General features: G+C 48.2%; 1 protein-coding gene across 1 annotated transcript in view; it reads left to right on the top strand.

The window, feature by feature from the left end:
* The first annotated feature begins 3,707 nt into the window (after positions 1-3,707).
* Positions 3,708-19,716, top strand: part of FRRS1 (ferric chelate reductase 1) — a 29,516-nt gene continuing 13,507 nt past the window's right edge. The window contains exons 1-8 of the mRNA XM_024570454.3: positions 3,708-3,811; positions 5,197-5,394; positions 6,294-6,430; positions 7,511-7,605; positions 8,555-8,702; positions 11,754-11,936; positions 16,305-16,403; positions 17,668-17,815. Coding sequence (XP_024426222.2) covers positions 5,199-5,394; positions 6,294-6,430; positions 7,511-7,605; positions 8,555-8,702; positions 11,754-11,936; positions 16,305-16,403; positions 17,668-17,815 — 1,006 coding nt within the window. The 5' untranslated portion in view covers positions 3,708-3,811; positions 5,197-5,198. The remainder of the gene's footprint in view (positions 3,812-5,196; positions 5,395-6,293; positions 6,431-7,510; positions 7,606-8,554; positions 8,703-11,753; positions 11,937-16,304; positions 16,404-17,667; positions 17,816-19,716) is intronic.

Genomic DNA, 19,716 nt, shown 5'->3' with positions numbered 1-19,716 from the left:
GCTGTGCTCCGCTGCCTTTCACAGCCCCTTTAAGCCAAGCGCCTGCTGAGTTCCTCTGTCAGCTCGAAGACGCAGTGCTAGTCTCTACCAGCAAGGGGCAGCGAGCCAGCTCTTGGCCCTCTTGGAATTTTCTAGAAAGCAAAGCCCTTTATCCCAACCGAACCCAGAATCATTTCTCTAATCACAGCCGGACACAGCGGGTGGAGGCGTTATTTCTGCTTCCTGCCACATCTTTGGAAACGTGTGGTGGCGGTGTTTGATTATCACCACGAACGGGGAGGGGGCCCTGGTATCTAACGCAGCAGTCAGGAGTGGGTGTGCATTCTGCAGTGAGCAGGATGGCGTGTCACAGCGAAGCCACAGCTCACTCGGAAGTTAACAGAAGGCAGTGTCCTGTTCCCGCAAAGGGCCACCCGCTGTGCATTTGCAGGGGAGTGAATGACTTCAAAGAAGCCCCACATGCTTTTATAGCGCACAGAAATGATAGTGAAACTATAAAACACTTTCGAAGAGATTAACTTTATCTCCGTGAGTCAAAACTGGGTCTCAGTCATGATGCCATTGGCCTTTTTGAAGACACGGGTGGCTGTCGCTGGGGGCGTGAATAATGTGTCAACGTCCGCGGGACCCGGCATCATGGGGAAATCACATTGCGTTGAGTAATTTAAGGAACAGGCTGTGTTCCAAGTGCCCGTGAACTGGTGGGGGAGAGAAATGTGGAGCACGTCGCTGCCACTGAACTGATGCTGCGGACGGCGCCGTCAGAGGAGGCGTAGAGCATGGACTTCATGAACACAAGTCTGTGGGCGATTCTGGAACGATTGATTATTTACAGCCCTGGGGGGATGCGGCCTTTAATCGACAAAGAGACCCTTAGAGTTCTTTTTCCCCTTTTAACTACTATTTGTTAAATACGTAACTCTGTGCCAGGTATCGCGTTTTATAGCTATTTTTTCACTTGACCCTCGGAGTCTGGACATTCATTCATTCAGCAGCAAGCAGAAAGTGAGGATTCTCTGAGCAGGAGAATTGCATGCTGTGACTTACACTGTAGGAAGATTAACATGAGAGCTAGTTAGGTTGATGGGCCGCTGGAGGCCCTGAGGGGACGGTGACTATGGCCCAGGGAAGACGAGATGGGGACCCCAGCCGAGGATGGCAGTGGAGCTGGTGGGGGGGTGCATTTGGATGTTCGGGTGACAGGGACACAATCACAGGCCCAGGGAGGACAAGACCGTTGTAGGTGGTGGGTTTGGACTTCCTGAGCTGGAGCAGGGGCTCCTCAGTTTGAGGTACGCTTCTCCTTTAACGTAATCTTTTGTGAAATGCTGAGTGTGGTGGGAAAGGAACGGTTGTGGGTTGGCCCATGAGACCTCCTTCAGACTTGGCAGTGAGGTTCAATAGAGGGGCTGGCAGACCTGGCTTAGAACCCTGTCTGCCCCTCTCCTCTGCCTGCCTTCAGGCAGCGCACTGAGCCACTCGCCCCTCAGCATCCTCAGCTGTAGGACGTCCATAGTAACGCCTTTCGCTTGGACTCATTGTGCGACTCAGCCTGATACACGTGCCTTGGTCAAGGTGCTTCACAGACGGGAATCATTGTTCTTGCTGTATTTTCTTTGCCTTATTCATTTTCAGTCTCTCGTGAGTGTACAGTGGAGTTTTTCCAGTGGCCACATGGGTTCTCTGACATCATAAGAGCAGATTGAATAAGGAAGCAGATATGGAAGTTCAGCTGCCTTACAGTAAGCCGGGCCATAAAGAGATATACAAAAATTTAAACAATGCTACGGCTTCTCACTAAGTTCTTATTTTCGAAAACAATCACAAAAGCCAGTTAAAAATGTTATGTTAATGAGTTTGTTTTTCATTTAAAAATGAGTTTGTGAATGAGAATTCAAATATTTGTTTTAATTTTTAATATAATAGATATTGCTCTATGTTACCACACAAACAAAAGTCTCTTGGGGTTTACACTAGTTTTTGAGAGCTGTAAAGGGGCCCTGAGGTCAACATGTTTGAGAAGAGCCAACTCAGAGGCTGGAGAGAGCCGTATCTGCCCTGTCCAAGGGCAGGGATGGCACCCCCGCACCCCCTTTTTTTAATTCAGAGGAAAAAGAAAATTTCTGAATGGAAATGTTTAGCTTTGCAAGGAAACGCTCCTGATCACTTGCCCCCAGGGTAGCAGGACAAGGTGCAAAAAATTAAGGGCGGAGGCTCTGGGAAAATCTAAAGGCATACCAGGTGCAAGCTAAAATTTCTACCTTGAAAGACACTTTAAAAACCAGGTAAGGCTCCAGGTAACCTTCGTACAGGTAATTATGTCAGTCTGTGTAAATATAAGAGAGAGTTCCCATGGTCCAGGAGGGTCAGCTTCTCAGAGTCCAGCTGCACTGACCGTGCTAATGAGTTTGGTTGCCTTCCTGACAGCTGACATACAGTAGCAGAGGTGAGCTTGGGGAGGGAGGGGTGAGGCGACCTCAGGGAAAGGCTGAGCCTGGGTGGGGGGTGGGGGGAGGGCTTGGGAAGCGCTAACTGCCACAGTTCAGTCCCTAAAGGGCCCTGCTTCGTCCTATGGGCCCTTTAGGATGAAAGGTTATGATCACCTATTCTGAGAGTTACTTGTTTTATGGACCTTTTTTTTAATTTATTTTTTTATGGTGCTTTTGGCTCACAGTGACCACTCCTTGGGGACTCTTCCTGGAAAGGGTCTAATTATAGCTGCAGAAGCTCTGTCACCACCGGAGGCTCTGCAAGGCTCTGCAAGGCTCTGCATTCGGGACTGAGGGTCAGCTGAGTTCCTTTACTCTGTTCGGGGTCCAAATAGCTGTAGGGGGAAATCGGCTCTGCGTCACTATTCTTTGAAGTCTCTCGAAACTCCTGTAGAGGGACTTCTGTTAATTTGGACTAGTTCTTAAGGAGAAAGATTAAAGTGATGGTGTTTTCCCCCTCTCTTATCTCCTCAATAAAATATACTGAAAAAAAGGAAAGAGTGGTTGAGAGTGTTGACTACTGCTGGTTGCCAGGCTGGGACGCAGGTGTGTGTGAGGGTCCGCTTGCCAGGCTGCACGTGTTACTCATCGTCTGAAGCCGAGTGTTTAATATTTTCAGGTACATTGCCCTTTCCTAGGGCTATTTTAGTTTTATTTTTGCAAAAGCGTCTTGTGAAAATCAAGATTTAAAGGTTTAAAAAGAAACAAAAAAAACTTGTAAATTTCAGCATAAAGTTTCCAAAATAAAATAATTCTTTTGCTCTGGGATATTTGCACTTTCAAAGACTTCAGCTCTATGCAATCTGATCCTCTTGTGTCTTTTGCAGTTAATTAAAATAGTTTGCTATTGTATTCACTCTGATGTACTTACAGAGGGTTGCCAGATAAAATACAGGACACCCAGGGAAACTTTGAATCACTTTTTAGTATAAATATGCACCAATTCAAATTTCATCAGGTACCTTGTATTTTCATTTGCTAAGTCTGGACACCCTACCTAATTGCAAATAGGTTCTTTTGTTTGTCTTAGCATTCTATAGCATATTTTCAAATACTTTTGTAGTTAAAGACAAAAGCACAGTTGTCTCGGGAAAACAAATTACCAGTTGGCAAAAATGGGTCCTTTGCGTAAAACAGAACACTCAGTTCTCAGAAATGGAGCCCTAAAACAGTACCCGGTACTGGCCTTGCCAATCAAGTTTGGCTGCTTCGCTTGGGAGAAGTTCCTTCTGGTGGCGGGATAAACTGGCTCCACCCAGCTGCTGAAATGTGATACAAGTTGTAACAAAACCGGAAGTTGGCCGGCTGTCTTGCTTCTCAAGGTAAGTGTTTCTTTACGTTTTGGTGTCAGAGCGCTTTGCAAAGCAAAATGTTTAAAAATTGAATCTAGCTAAGTAACAGTAGGGGGCTGACGGGGTTGGGGGGCAGTTGGGGACACAGGACGGAAGCTTGATTAACAAACTGCTCCGCAGCATGTGCTGAGCTCACCAACGCTCTCTAAGGAGTGCGGTCAGACCTTGTCCCTGTGACTTTGACTGAGTAAGGAGCTTTGATCCCAGCGAGAGGGTGATTCTGAGTAGAGCCGCGCTGGGGATCCCGAAGGGCAGTGACTTTATTGAGGCATAGCTGTGGTGGGGTTTTTTTTGGTTTGTTGTTTTTTCTTTTTAAAATTTTAAACTATGGGAACTCTCTTTTATTTTTACACCAAATGACATAATTACCTGTATGAAGCTTACTTGGAGGCTTACTTGGTCTTTGAAGTGTCTTTCAAGGTAGAACTTTTAGCTTCCACCACCCCCCACCCCTGGTGTGCCTTTAGATTTCCCAGAGCCTCCGCCCTTAATTTTTTGCATGCTGCCCTGGGGGGAAGGGGGATTTTTCCATTTGTAAATGAGTTTATCGGGAGCATTTCTTTGCAAAGCTAAATGATTCCGCTCAGAAATTTTCTTTTTCCTCTGAATTAAAAAAAGAAGGAGGAGGTGGTAACCTGCACTCAGACCGTGCAAGGACAGGAGACTAAAATCTGGCCCCGTGGTTTATGGGCAACAATGAGCCAGACTTTTAAAGGATGGTTTTGTTTAAAGGGATGAGCCCTGACAAGTCGCACCCGCGCTGTTTTCAGCGTGGTCTGCGCGCACTATTGCGAAAGAGCATCAAACTGGGGCACATTCGCTGCCTCCAGGAATTTGCCAAAGGGCAGGTCGCCCATTGTGCAAGAAAACTGGGACACGCCCAGGCCGGGCGGCTCGCTTGGTTGCAGCGCGGTCCCCACACACCAAAGGGTCTCAGCTTCGGTCCACGTTGGGGGCACATAAAGGAGGCCACTGATAGATGTTTCTCTCTCACATTGATATTTTTCTCTCGTTCCCTCAACTCCTTTCTCTCTCCCTAAAATGAATAATAATAATAATAAAAAATCCTCCAGTGAGGATTACAAAAGTAACTTTGAAACGATGGTCTGCGTCTTCTCGCTGTCCATGTAAGGAAGTGGAGGCTTTAAGCAGATTTGCGTGAGGGCTCACTGTGGGTAATGGGCAGAGCAGAGACCCGAACCTGGGTCAGACTTTACCCGCCCTGTGCCTCTTATCACACGTGCGGGAGCACCTGGTAGCTGTTTGCTGGCAGCAGTTGCTGCCCTGTGGCATGAAGGCTTACCTGTTTTATTTTAGGGACACCTGACGATGATGCACTTTTCCTCTTCTTTCAGAGATGGCGGTGCCCGGACTTGCCGTTGGCGCCGCCGTCCTCCTGCTGCACGTCGGCGTTGTGGCTCCTTATCCCGGGGGAAAAGTCACCGAGTCCTGCCAGGATATGGTTCCTCGGCACGGCCACACCCCACACCCCGAGCCTGTGCACAGCATCGCCGTGAGTCAGGCGACGTTCGAGCCGGGGGACCGCCTGGAAGGTACCGACTGGGCTCGCTGTTTCTCTTTTCAGTTTCATTCTTTCCCTGTGAACTGAATTTTCCTCACTGTTGGTGTCACACAGTTCCAGTTGAATCCCGTTGCCTGCTCTGGTAAGACGCCCATCAGCCATGTCACACTTAGCGTTTTTGTGTCGCACCGCCTCCGAGGACCGCATTTCTTCAGTAGTGCATCCGCTCCCGATTCAGGACAGGTTTTAAAATACGTTTTTATTGTATGTAATATGTTTTCGTTAGCAATACTTTTAACTCAATAGGAAAGGAAATAAAGTTTATTTTGTCTGGTTCAAGATATAATAAGCCCTTGTCTTTCTGTTTTCCTCCCTTTGTATTGAACTCTTGTCTTTCTTCACGTAGTGCAATCTCTTATGTCATCCTGATTCCTTTGGCAGAATGCAGGCTGGCTGTTAAAGGCGTATCTATAATAATGTTTTGAAAACTCCATTTTCTGCAACTCTAGAAATGCGAACTATTAACAGGTACTCTCTAACCAAAGGAGGATACGCAAGGTGCACTTGGCGTTACATATATTACACCTCCTAGAGTTTCGCACTGCACGGTAAGGCTGTAAAAGACCTACGGATTGGCAGTGAAGAAACAAATACTTTCATCCAGCACTTTCCCAACTAATCTGGCCTCAGGGGCCGGCCCCGGACCACCACCTGCCTCGTGTCCCCTGCAGACTGGCTGTTAACGTCTCAGGGAGCCGTGTCCTGGGTGGAATCGAGCTCATAACTTTGTGTAGAGCCCGCTCTCTCCTGTTTCCTGTCCTGGGGCAGCTTTGGGTTTGAACACCCGGTTCTAACTGTCGTGCCTCCTCTAAACAGTTTCCTTTTGGGAAGTTCCTAACCGCTCACCCTGCCCTCTTGTCTGTGCCTCAGTTACGCTGTCGGGGCCCGAGTTCAGAGGCTTTCTCTTGGAGGCGAGGAACGCGGAGGATTTGAACGGCCCTCCTATTGGCTCCTTCACCTTGATTGACAGTGAAGCGTCGCAGCTCCTGACGTGTGCAGATAGACAGGTTTGTGTTCAGTCTGAGACTGGTTTCTGTCGGTTTCCACGGGTCCCTTCGCAGCAGGGTGGCGTTTGCCAGGAAAACGGCGACATCACCCACGTACAGCAGACATCTGAGGAGATTCACAGCGGCCCCACTTGCCCCTCCTGCTGCTGCTGCCAATGTATTTGTACACATCAGCATCTTAAGAAAGGTAGGGCAGTGGCTTGAAGAGTGTATAGCTCTTGATATTTTATATAATATTGACCCGTATTATTATTGATTTTTGAAGGGTGTTTAAGTGTTGGTGATAGAGTTCTAGAGAGGGACAGAAATGTAATTTTTGTCATTCATTCATTCGTTTCATAAACGTTTATTATGCCAGAAACTGTCCTGGCTGCAAGGGATAGGGTGATGAACAAGACTTACTCTTGGTTCTTGAAGAGCTCACAGCCCTTCACATAAGCAAAGCATGTGGACATGTGACCTGTGGCTCACGGGGAGAACATGTTACGAGGGCAGACACTTGAGTGGAACAGTGTGATGACTTCATTAGAAGCACCTGCAGGACGGGGAAGCATGGCTGGGGTGCCCCACACATGCCCCAGGGAATGGAAGGCGAGCTTCTTGGAGGAGAGGACCCCCAAAGCTGGGCCACACCGAAGGAGCAGGAACCGGCCAGGTGATTGAACGTGGGCGATAAGATTGTTCACGAGAAAGCAGTTACTGACGTACAATTACTGCGTCTTTGGAGGCAACAACTGTTTCTTTGGGTGAATGTCCTGTGTACTATCTGTATTAGTGGAGGAAATACAAGTTTGTCGCATAAGTGAAATAACAGGGAAGTCTGCATAGCATGAACACGCCCAGCATGCATAACTCTCTTCAGCGCTCGAATTTCTGCTGACTCTAATCTAGTCACAGAGCCAGCTGCTAATCTGGTCTTAACCAGTCGACGTGAGAACGTGGGTCCCAGTTCTAAATAAAATACTCTTTGCCAGAATGTCAAGGTCGTGCAGAAATAAATTCCTGTACCAAACGGCAGTCGTTCCAGCCCTGCTGAGCTATCACGTGACTGATTGATAGTCCTTTTCCATTTCATTTCAGGGATCGGCGGTGAGCCACACAAACCCCCACAAAAAAACAGAAATTAAGGTCCACTGGAACGCTCCACAGAGTGCCCCGAATCACATACAGTTTCTGTGAGTGGAAAGCAGACTTGACAGCTTTGGAACTGGTAGAGCTGGTGCGATGATAATGGTCTGAATTATGTCTTTGTACCTGTCGGACATTCACCTGGACAGGAGAGGTTCAGGATAGCTCTCACCGCCCCTCAGCAATGCACGCAGGTGTCGTGCTCGTTCTGCTTTTCCACCAGTGGAAAGCATCTGGCACAGGCCCCTCCTAGCAGGCTCTTCAGAGACATTTGTTGAGCGAAGGAAGCATCCCCTTGCTGTCACATAAAGGGAGCCATTGATAATCCCTGAGTCTGTAGGCTGCTGGGCTAGAACTTTTGTTGATTTGCTCTCGTCTTGGTGTGAGAATATGAGGAAAAAGAAAACCGTCGTCCTGAAATCCGGGTGACTTTTATGCAGCATTGTACATTGCAGGTTAGATTGTCAGGGTACCTGTCCCTGAACCCTGACAGAGTGCATTCCTGTCCCATGAGGAATGGCCCCTGAGGGGTGCCATGCAGTTACCCTCCCGGCATGGCTCCCTTTCCTCTTTGTGCACAAGGTCCCAGCGCTCAGTGACATGGCTGCGCCCCTGTGGGTCATGTGACCTGCGAAGAAGGGGGTGTCACCCATGCACAGCTGACGGTGGCTTCTGCAGCCTCTGTGGAGCCTCTTGCTCTGGCGGTCTGCTGCCTGTGCCCTCTGAACAGAGCGTGGCGAGATGAATGAGCAGCGGTAGACTTTACACATCGGGGGGACTCTGTGAGGTTCAGTCTTTGGGTCTGGCATCGGGAGCATGCCCTCAAAACAAGACAGAGAGGAGAGGAGGGGGGAGGGGAGGAGTCACCAGGGATTTGTTAAGCACTACTAAGTCGTGTGTCCCTATTTCATTCCCTTTTTCCCCTTTAAAGTTTTGCTTCCACTGTGATGGGCCATGGTCAGGGCTCTCTCTAACCTGCCTGGTACTGCCTTTCAGAGCCACGGTTGTTGAGAAGTATAAAACCTACTGGGTGAAGATTCCTAGTCCTGTGATTTCACAACCAAACGCACTTCCCTTTTCAACACCTGAAGCTACAGCCGCACCTCTGTCCACCTTACCTCCAGCCTCCCATCTAACCAAATCAGTAAGTAACCTTGAGGGTGCAATCTGGAACAGCAGCCTCCCCGGAAATCGTGTTCTGGGCTTGGTGAGGTGTGCACTAGCTGTAGCAGACCCAACTGTACAGCACTGGGTGGCAGCATTTCGGGTTCTCTGTGGGAACTCTGAAGGGAGCTGTCATTGCCACATGGCGACTTACAGGTCAGAGTAAAGGGGTGCAAGACCCTGCATGTTCAAGGCACGGTCATGGCATTGACACCCAGTCTCTGTCAGCAGTGGGCATGTTTTCCTCTGAAAATGAACCTGATGAAGCAGCAGCAGCAAGAACTCCCTCCCTCCCTCCTGCGTGCTCTCTCTCTCTCTCTCTCTCTCTCTCTCTCTCCTTTCTAACACCAAATATCAAACATGGAGAGGGACCTTGAAGCTTAAGCTACACTTAGGCAAGATTTGGAGTACAGTCTTAGTTCAGGAAGGCCCGCGAGTCCCGGGGAATTCTCCGGGCTGGAGCGCAGGAACCCCTGCAGGCTCGTCCTCGGCCACTCCACGTAGGCCCCTGGGTCAGAAGAGTAATGATCGAGGAAACAGCTCCTGCAAAGGGGGGTGAATATTAGAAACAGAAAGGTTTATCGAAGGCAGTTCTGATAAATTAGACTTACTACTTCTGAAGTTCATATGCTGAAAAATGCCTCAAGGCAGGTTTTTACGGCCAAAAGAACAAACTTGGGCCTGAATCCTGACTGACTTACTTTGTGTGTGACTTTGGACAAATTACTTAATTCTCAAGGTCCCAGTTTCTTCGCCTATAAAATGAGAATAATATCTAACTCTTAGCTAGTATTACTATGAGAATTAAACAACATAGTGAAGTAGAAGGCTTCTAACTGCTCTGCACTAAATGATTATTCGGTAAATATTAGTTCCTTTTTTCTTTTCCTTCCCTTATCTTTTTATAACTCTCTGTTCTTTCAGGGAAGACCAAGTAAAACACTTGCACTTCTTTGTAATACCTCTTCTTGCACACTTTACGATGGACGAGAATTAGCGTCGATTATGCTGTCCTTACGTATGACTGTGCACTTAGACCTATCCCTTGCCCTACTTCTTAGTTGATTCACTCTTCACGTCGATTTGCCTTGAAGCTGTGTTAGGGGGAGAAACGGTCAGTTGGGACCTGATCCCCCTCGTGGGACTCTGGTGACGAGACCGTGATTTTTCCACATACTCACATACAAGGCATCCGCTCTCGGAGCTCTTATTGCATCTCTGTGCTGAGTGTCCAGTCCTCAGTGTGGGGGTCACTTGGAGCCAGAGGATGAGGGCGCCTGTGGGGCAGGAAGAGCCCGCAGGTCTGTGCTGCTCAGTCCCTGCTGAAGGTATGGGCGTGATGGAGCCAAGGAGGGGGCAGAGGCCCAAGCCCCAGCTCCCTGCGTCCTAGCGGCTCGTCCTCCGCCCTGCCCCGGTTTCTTAGCGTGTTTCTGGGAAGTAGTGGGAAGTGTGAGCAGGCATTGGTCTCTGTCAGTCGTTGACCCTAGTTCCCGCACAGAGCTCCTGGCCCCTTAAATTGTGGAGTGACGGGAGTGTCGGACGCGGAGTGCCTATGTCCCCCGGAATTTCTGGGGTGATAGGAACATGATTTGTTCTAACAAGGGGACTCTGCGTGTCTCCTAGATGGGGCCGGTCACCAGAAAGACCAAGCGAGAAATAGAAGCTTGGAGCTTTCAGGTGCACCCCCCGTGCCCCAGATAGGTGAGAGGGGCTGAATATCGAGTTCTAATCCATCATGCCAATGTGATAAAACCTCTGTAAAAGTCCGAACAGTGCGGGTTTCAGAGCGCTCCTGGGTCACTGAACTAACCCCTGGAGGTGCCAGCAGGGGGGACCCTGAGCAGGCGTGGCGCTCGGCACCCCTTCCTGTACGCCTTGCCCTCCGCGCCGCTTCCACCCGGCTGGTCCTGGGGTTGTGCCCTTTCATAGCAAACTGTAATCCAGTAAGTCAGCCGTTTGCTTGACGTCTGTGAGCCATCTGAGTAAATTGTCAAACCAGGGAGGGGATTGAGGAACCTCCGATTTGTGGCTGACCAGTCTGAAGCACAGGGGGACAGCCCGGGACTTGTGAGCGGCCTCTGAAGTGGGGCAGACTTGTGGGACGAGCCTGTCACCTGTGCGTCTGACACTAACTTCAGGTCGATACTGTCCGAGTGGAAGCGAATTGCAGGACACCCAGTCGGTGACCACAGGGATCTGCAGAATCGCTTACTGTGGGAAAAGCCCCCGACCCCCGACGTTTGGTGGCCAGAAGTGTCGGTAGAATAGAAGGAGAAATGAATGTTTTCTACACGGTTCCTGTGAAGTCTGGTTACATGAAGGAATGTAACCAGAAGTAACGTTTAGCTGTCTACTGAAGGGTACCATTGCGGCGCGCTCCGGCGAGATGCCTGCTCCTTTGCTCTGCCAGACTGTAGAGCCAACACTTTTGGTTCTCCTTCCCTTACCTGCCAGACCGAGAGGCCCTAAACTACGTCTTTATAGGTGGTTCTTGTTTCTTCCCACTAAGCTGCTCTTCCTGTTGGGAGCAGTCATGTATGTAGGAGTTGTACAGGATGGTCCCTTTTCTCTTACATTATTTTAATGTCGAATTTGAACCGAATTCTAGAAGCAGAACCCAGGATTTAAATGTAAAATTTTGCAAAGGTTTTACAAAATTCCACCTCTGAAAACTAGAGGGTACCCTCTCGACAAGAATGCCAATGGGGACTTAAATATTCCCTAAGAACAAGTTTCTCGGAATTTACCAGAAGCTTTGCTTGGGACCATAATTAAAGTGAAATATTTTGTGTATTAAAGGAACCTTAATACTTGTGCATAATTACAGCCCAACTACTGTGCCTTCCACATTTTAATTAAAATTAATGAAGTTTGAAAGTTCACGACCTCACGCCTGCCCCGGTCATTTCTAATCCGGGCTGTGTCTTTTGTTCTCTTACTTGAACCCTGTTATGAAGATGTCTCGTTAAAACCTGTCATTGGAAACAAACTGCCTGTTTGATAACAAAGATTCCCCCTGTCGTTTTTCTAGTTCAGTGCCTCCGACTGTGGGAGCAAGAAGTTCTGTGTCCGGAGCCCTTCGGCCTGCGACCCGGACAAGGACAGTGCCTGCGTCTTCCTGTCCTTCACACGAGACGGCCAGTCCGTGATGGTTGAGCTGAGCGGTCCCAGCAAAGGCTATTTGTCCTTCGCGTTTTCTCACGACAGATGGATGGTTTGTACCTCTCACCTACACACGTGGCAATGAACTTAGAGTCACTGCAGCCGACGGTGGTTTAGCTCTTTGTTCCAGAGTCAAAGGATTGCACATGAGGGGGAATGGGAAGGGCAGGGCAGGGTCACTGAGGACAGATTCTAGTTGAGGACAGATTCTAAGTCCAACAGCTTCGGCTGTTCCCTGCCTGCAACAGCTGGGCGATTGCCTGCGTCAGAGAACAGGCTGGCCTCAGGAGAGTAGTCATTTGATTTCCAGTGGACTTGCCACTTTCTCCTTCTGTCCATCTCTGTCTGTCTGTCTGTCTGTAATGAAGCAGGCAGTATAGTTAAGAAAAAGTTGCTGTGTAAGAAGTCTCCAGTCGTCCATGACACTTTCCATCCCCTCGTGGTTTTCTCACAGGGTGCCCCGCAGCCACGGGCTGAGCTCTGGTCTTCGTTCTGGTGGTCACGGGTGCGTTTCCCAAGCAGGGACTTCGGCCGGGGTGTCAGGCAAAACTGCCCTCGTCCCGGTCAGCGCCTTTGTGTGAGCTATAGGAGGTGGCACTGTGTGTGGCTGATGCCCCTCTCACTGGGCAGTGGGTGCTGCAGGCTCCCACAGTTTTCTGCCAGCGGCAGCCTTGTGCTGTGAGTGCTGCGGCGTCCCGATTTCCATGGGATAGCCACCAAGAGCATGGGGCCCAGGACCTGTTCAGAGTTGGCACTGAGGGGTGGGGAGGCACTCAGGTGGAGGAAGCCTCTCGCCTGCATGTCAGCAAAGGCGCGGGGTCTGTTCTCGAGGGTTGCCGTCCCGTCGGGTTTTACGCCTACCACCACATTTCTGAAGAGAAAACGGGGGCTCTCTGATTGTGGGGTAGCAGAACTAACGTGTTCCCTCAAGGTGCATGCTGATCGCATTCCTCTCTGTGCACTGCTGATGAGTATTCCAGGAAGCCAGGTGTGACTTCTTTTTGGGGGCCCAGTGCCGTCTCTGCACGTGATGACCTCTATATTTTATTACGTAGTTCTAGGGTGCACTCAACTTCCTTCATTAAACAAGTGATACACTTAAACCCACCAGATATACATCACAGGCTTTTAAAAATATGTAAGAAATTATGACTCTTTCCCTTTCAAAGTCGCTTCCATGGGAACTATCGCACTTGCTCAGGTGATGATGCCGTTGTTCAAACGTGTCCCACATTTCCCCGTGGCACCTGCCAGCAGAACTGCGGCCTGGCAAAAAAGCCACATCTGGTGCACCAGGTGGACGATGAGGCTGGGTTCAAAAAAAATGGGGTGGGAGGTAGCTGTTGCACAAGAAGGAGAGATGGTGAATGGGGTGGAGCTGGCCATGGGGGAAGGTGTGCTGATGAGTCCAACGGGTTTAACAGTGGTGAACACCTGTGCAGTTTCACTGGGGATCGTCTCTGCTGCATAGTCCTCACCTAGGTGCAGGCCCCAGTCACTCACATAAAAAACTCTCCAGCCACTTCCTCGCTAAGCTTGCTGCAGTAGTGTCCTGAGTCTGCCAGCAGGAGGGAGAGACCTAGCGTTGCTTCGTGTGCGGCGATGAGGAGCCTGCGGGTAGACCAGTTAGCTGTGTTCCAAGTTGTAGGCATAAAAGCATTTATCTCTAATTCAGGGTGGATTTGTCTTACTTATGTTTCTGGTGTAGTACTCATCAAAAGTGTTTAGGAAAAAGACTTAATTATACAGGTGCCGTTGATTTACAGAGCCATCCTATTTAATGATTCAAATCATCTGTACACCTGTTAGCCTAAATAAATCATCCTCAAAAATATTTTTACAGTGGTTATTTCTATTTTTGGCTATTTAAAAATTTTAGGATATTTTTGTGACCTGCTGTGTCTTCTCGGGATGTGATGTAAATTTAAATGCTGAAGATATGCCATGAATACTGATTAAATAACCTAAATTATACCTTTTTTTCAAATTGGCTTGTAAATTAACGATAGCAATTGTTTTGATAGCAGACCTCATCATTAAAATTGATGACAAGTATAATTTCTCATATTTTTCCTAGTAATGACTTACTAACGTCTGAATTTTAACTGACTTTCAAAGAATATACATCTTCCTCATCTCAGATATTTTTAAAAACAATATAAAGTATACAAGTATACATACATCATAACTTCTGTTCTCTTCCCTTCTGTGCCCAGTATCATCTTGTTCTAGAAACAGTTTCTCAACATTCAAATTCTAGAATGTTCCCAGGCCTGACCTCTCTGCATTCCAGACTGGGATGTCTGGCTGCTTTGTCTAAATGAGTGTGTTCCTGGGCGCCACAAACCACCTTCTCAAGCACTGAACGTGCTCTCGCCCTCTCTGATGCCCTCTGTGCCCCTAGTTCTCGGTCATCGACAATAATAAAAAAAGCAGCTACCCTCGCTGATGGCTTCTGTTCAGATACTGCCCCAGGCAATTATAGTCTGTCGCATTCACCGCCTCCACCCCCTTCTCTGGCGTCCAGGGAAGCTTGGGCGGCGATGTAGACTTCTCCTGTCTGTGCACCTCTCAGGTGCACCTTCTTCCTTGGACGCACCCCAACTTTTTGTTTTGAGGAGTTTTAAAGTGCATGAAGGTTGAAAGAATACTACAGCAAACCCCAGTAAGCCCTTCATCTGCAGTTGCCACTTTATCCTTCTCTCTCTCTTTCTCTCTCTCTCTCTCTCCATGTCTGTGTGTGTGTGCGTGCATAGATTGATTTATGGTGCATATATAAAGAATTCTTATGGTTCATTGATGATGGACATTCTAGAAAACACACACTGTTGGTTTAAATTAGAGCTCAGCAGGCTTTTTCTGTACAGGCCAGATACCAACTTTGAAATCCGTGAGCCGCGCAGCTTGGGTTGCACCGACCCCACTCTCTGTTGCAGTGCCAAAGCAGCCAGACGGCCCGTAAATTAATAGGCATGTTGCGTTCCAATAAAACTTTATTTACGGACACTGAAATTTGGATTTCATCTATTTTTACCTTTCACGAGACCATATTATTCTTCCTTTAATTAAAAGAAAAACATTTGGGTATGTAACACTATTCTCAGCCCGTGGCCTGTGCAAAAGCAGACTCTGGGTTCAATTTGGTCGGTGTGCCCTCGTTTCTGAAATCCTGGTTTAATTCGTGGCGACGCCAAATTTCTGATCTTGAGTTGGGCTGATTCTGAGTTGAAGATAAGATGCGTAACAGTGAAGAATTGCTTTGCTAAGGTTATGTACTTGAGAGCTCTCGAGAGGGGAACTTTTAAAAATCCAATTAAAACATGTTCGAATCGCGACATTGATTTTAATGGTTGTTCTTGGATCTTGTTTAAGGGGCTTAGTGACTAAAGCACATAAAATACCTTGTTAGATAGTTTATGGAGAACGATTTAGAATAGGTGAAAGAACCAAAACCATGTGCAATAATTTAAAATCTAGGGTATTCATTTCTACCTTAAAGGGATACCATGCCCTTGGAAATGCAGTCTGCCCTTGGGGAGTCAGCTCAAAGAAGAGGTAGCTTTTAGAGCTAAGGGATATTCGAGATGGAAGGGTGCATGGGAATTGACCTGGCAAAGAACTTCCCCTTGAGCGCTGACAATGGGGTCTCTGTCTGTCATACCGGACCTCTGGACTGTGTGCACCTTCTAGGCAATATTTGTCTTCCGTCTTGAAGGTTACCCCCCAAACCCAGTGTAATGCGGTGCACCTACATTCATGGAATTTGTAAGGCATAGATATTTATTTACAGATTCCCAGAACAATGTTCATGATAAGTTAAATTAAAAAAGGTAGCAAAACTCTGTATTTTATTATTTGGAGAGAAAAAATAGGCACAAATATAAATAGATTTGGACAAATGTATATGAAAGCATTAACAGTGTGTTCACTTGGTGGTAGGTTTATGGGGACATGTGTTGTATGCCTATTTTAGCCTGATTTTAATACTGAAATTATTTTGCTTTCGTATGATGACAAAATCATTTTTTTATTTTTTAAGATTTTATTTAGTTATTTGTTTATTTTTAGAGAGAGGGGAAGGAAAGGAGAAAGAGGGAAACATCAAATGTGGTTGCCTCTCAAGCGCCCCCTACCGGGGACCTGGCCAGCAACTCAGGCATGTGGCCTGACTGGGAACTGAACTGGCAACCCTTTGGTTTGCAGGCCTACCCTCGATCCACTGAGCCACATCAGGCAGGACAACAAAATCATTGTGATTCATAAGTTGGACAGCCAATTCTCTAGAATTCAGAGTATCACGTAAGACTGTCAGTAAATAATGTTTTAAAAATATCAGATACCATTTGATTTTATCAAGGACTTAAAAGAAATAAAATGTTGAAACTCCTGTCAACTTTTCCCATCTGCAACTGTTTTCCAGGGGGACGATGACGCTTACCTGTGTGTTCGGGAAGATCAGACTGTGCGTATCCAACCCTCCCACCTGACGGGACGGAGCCACCCTGTCATGGACTCCTGGGTAGGTGTGCCAGTTCAAGCAGCCTCCACCTCGCCTGCCCCCTGCTGGCCATGTGGCTAGCAGTGGCACGTGTCTGTGGGGGCAAGGTAGACTCCAACCCACCATAAGTGGCAGAGCCCGAGCAGCCCATGGCTGCCGGGCCCTCACTTATAATACTCTGGGAAAAATCTTCTCTGCACTTTGTTTTATTTTGTATATAAATATGTGTGTGTATATATATATCTTTATATATAAAATTTATATATTTTTAAGGAGTGCAACATGTTTCGATATACATATACATAACGAAATAACTACTGCAGTCAAGCTAATGAACATATCCATCTTCTCATGAGGTTACCATTTTTTTGTAGTGAGAGCTCCTGGAATCTACTCCCTGACCAAATTTCCAGTGTGCAGTGCAGTATTCTAACCACAGTCAGCGCGCTGTACCTGAGCTCTCTAGGCGCATCCGTCCTACATAACTGCAACTCGGTCCCCTTTTCTGCGCTTCAGGAAGCACAGACCAAGTTTCTCTTGTAGGGAGAGATGACCGCTTGCTTGTGCCACTTACACCTCCGTCACTGCATTGTACAGAAAGTAATTTACGGTTTGCCCGGACACTCAAAGCGCCCACCCCTTTCAGCAGCTCGCAGGCAGGTTTTTGACAAGAGGTTTGTGTTAGGGACAGAAGAATTTCTTGCCCAGTGACAAAGCGGAGCGCATACGGTGGAGCCGGGTCCAGTACCTTGGGCAATTGTCTTACATGGCTGTCGCCGGCACCTGTGCCAAAGGTGGCCCATTTCTGGTAGAGACGTGTCTTTTTCACAAGGGCAGTTGGCCAGCAAACGAGCTCCGAGTGAGCTGTATCTGCTGGCTCACGAGAGGGCACGTTCTCCACGCCGCTGTCCCGTGGGGTTGACTCCCACAGGTGGGCGGGGCCGCTTCCCTGGGCGCACTGTGCGCTTCGGCCGCTAGGGTTTTGTTTGCTAATTGTGTCTTCAGTGTTCGTCATTGTTAGCGGCCAGATGGAGTTTCTCCTCTGCCAGAGTTTCTCACCTGGGCAGGGGGATTGTGGGGTTTTGGCTCAACACAAAAATCATACTTTTGCCAAGTGGGATAAAGACAAACAAACTAGGAGACATCGTTTCTCGTGCCCTTCAAACAGGATGTGGACGGACCCTGCAGATGAAACAGGCGCGCAGGACCTGGGAGAAGGGGAACTGGGGTCTTATTTTTCGCACACCTTTGAAGTGCTGAGAAGACCCCTTCTGTGTGTCTGCAGGATGCTCTGGAGGAAATGGCGTGGAGGTTGGAGGATGGGGTTATGCAGTGCTCTTTCAGAAGAAACATTACCTTTCCCGGGGTTAAGAATAGATTTGATCTAAACACAAGCTACTACATATTTCTAGCTTCTGGTGCCGCCGAGGAGGGTAAGTACTGTATATTGATAGAAACTGTCTTTTCAAGATACTTTTCTCCCCTCCCCCCCATTTTTGGAGAGACTGCCGTAGTTGCTCATTTTTAAGATATACACACTTGTGGGTAAAGATTTATCAAAACTCTTTTCCATTTTTGCCTTCCTTTTGGCTTTGGTTGACCTTTGAACTTTGTTTCCTTAGAAACTAGATAAAAGTAGTGTCGACTATGTGATAAGGCCATGAGCTTATGACAGAAGTAATTTGTGGCGGGTTAACAGCACTCAGACTGTGAGTGAGTGAGTGAGTGAGAAGCCGTATCTCTGGCCGCCTCGAGTGCAGGAACGGTGGGCAGATCCCTTGCAGGGGCTCTTGACGCAGCAACTTGGGGGTCATTGCAAGTGATGTTGGCTCTTGTGGGGTAACCTGTCCCATGGGAATCTTCTCTTCTTGGATCTGAGCTGTCTCCTGGGAGATGGAGACAGTGAGGGATGGGAGGCCTCCAGGACCGCTGGGTTCCCTGCTGCAGGATGTGCCATCGGAGGAGGAGCCTCCTGGTACCCTGTGGGCATGCTGTCCCGGCCCGACATCCTCCCCAGTGGGCCTGATGCCAGCTGCAGCCTCGAGTTGTTTTATGCATTTGAGTGCCTGCTTTATCCTTCAGAAGACCACCCGGGTGGGCATTGCAACACACGCTAATGGGAAAAATTAGATTTTGCTCAAGGTCTTGGCTGATGATGTTTGGGAGAACTGTAGGAAATGCCAAGGTAGTATTTAGTGACTTACCTCTTTTCAGGTAATACTGCTCCCAGACTTGTCTCTTACGGCGTTTCTCAAAGTGTGGGGCTCACACGACCTGCTTCAGAACCCCCTGGAGTGACTGTTCATGTGCAGGTCCCCAAGCTCCACCCTGGACCCACCGAATCTCCATGGGTGGTGCTTGGAGTCTGCGTCCTTAGGCCGGGGTTCCAGGGGCTGTGGTTTGATAACTCACTGCTACAGGGCAGGGCTCTCCCCCAAAGATGTCCACATTATAAGGCAGTCCAGGGGTACAGGGAGGGAACAACTCCAGAACTTTCTATTTAGATATATTTCATCTCATTTTAAAATTCGATTTCAATGTATTTTACAATGTTCATAATGTGTTAAAACAACAGGACATGGATATCTCATTTGTGTACTAGCCATATCTGCCATGTATAGTACATATTATGCCTATATGTGTATATATACTATACATATATAAAAATATATACTACACATATACTGTATAAATGTAAATATACAACTATGGGGCACAGACTCACGTTTTTAAACTGGTGGAGTGCAAAGTGAAAAAGCAAAACCACGCCACGCCTCAGGAGAACACACCTGGACATGACTGTGGCCGGGGACTCGCTTTCCAGCTCCCTAGTTTTGGGGACAGAGCACGGTCACCACCTCAGTCACTGTCTCTTCTGTCATCTGTGTTATGTGTGTGTCTAGGCCGTTTATCAATTGCATTCTGCTTCGAAGCAGGAGGACGCCGCGAGGTTGAAACCATTTTCCAGGGCGGTTGCGTCACCTCTGTGACCCGTGTGCATGGGCAGCATTCCCTCAGTCGGCAGAACCCATTCAGAACGCCTTGGTAACTGCAGCTCTTTCCCCATCGCCGGCACCGTCCTGCAGCCCGGGAAGCAGCCCGGAGAGAGGCCGCGTGCCTGAGCTGAAAGGCAGGCAGGACTTGTCTGGGTGAAGAAGTGGCTCACAACTGGGAAATCTCCCAGTTTAAATAATGAACGAAGTAGAGACCCCGTTATCACATGCCCTGTGCTTCGAACAGTTTAGGAATCCCACAGGTCACCCCGTACTGGAGAGCTTTGTACTAAACACATGCCCCCTCCCGTGGACAGGACGGTCACGTTCTCACAGGGCTG

This window comes from Desmodus rotundus, chromosome 12 (genome assembly GCF_022682495.2).
Source record: "Desmodus rotundus isolate HL8 chromosome 12, HLdesRot8A.1, whole genome shotgun sequence".
In the NCBI taxonomy this organism is placed as follows: Eukaryota; Metazoa; Chordata; class Mammalia; order Chiroptera; family Phyllostomidae; genus Desmodus; species Desmodus rotundus.
The sequence above is the reverse complement of the archived record's forward strand: the minus strand, read 5'-3'. Positions and strand labels throughout refer to the sequence as shown.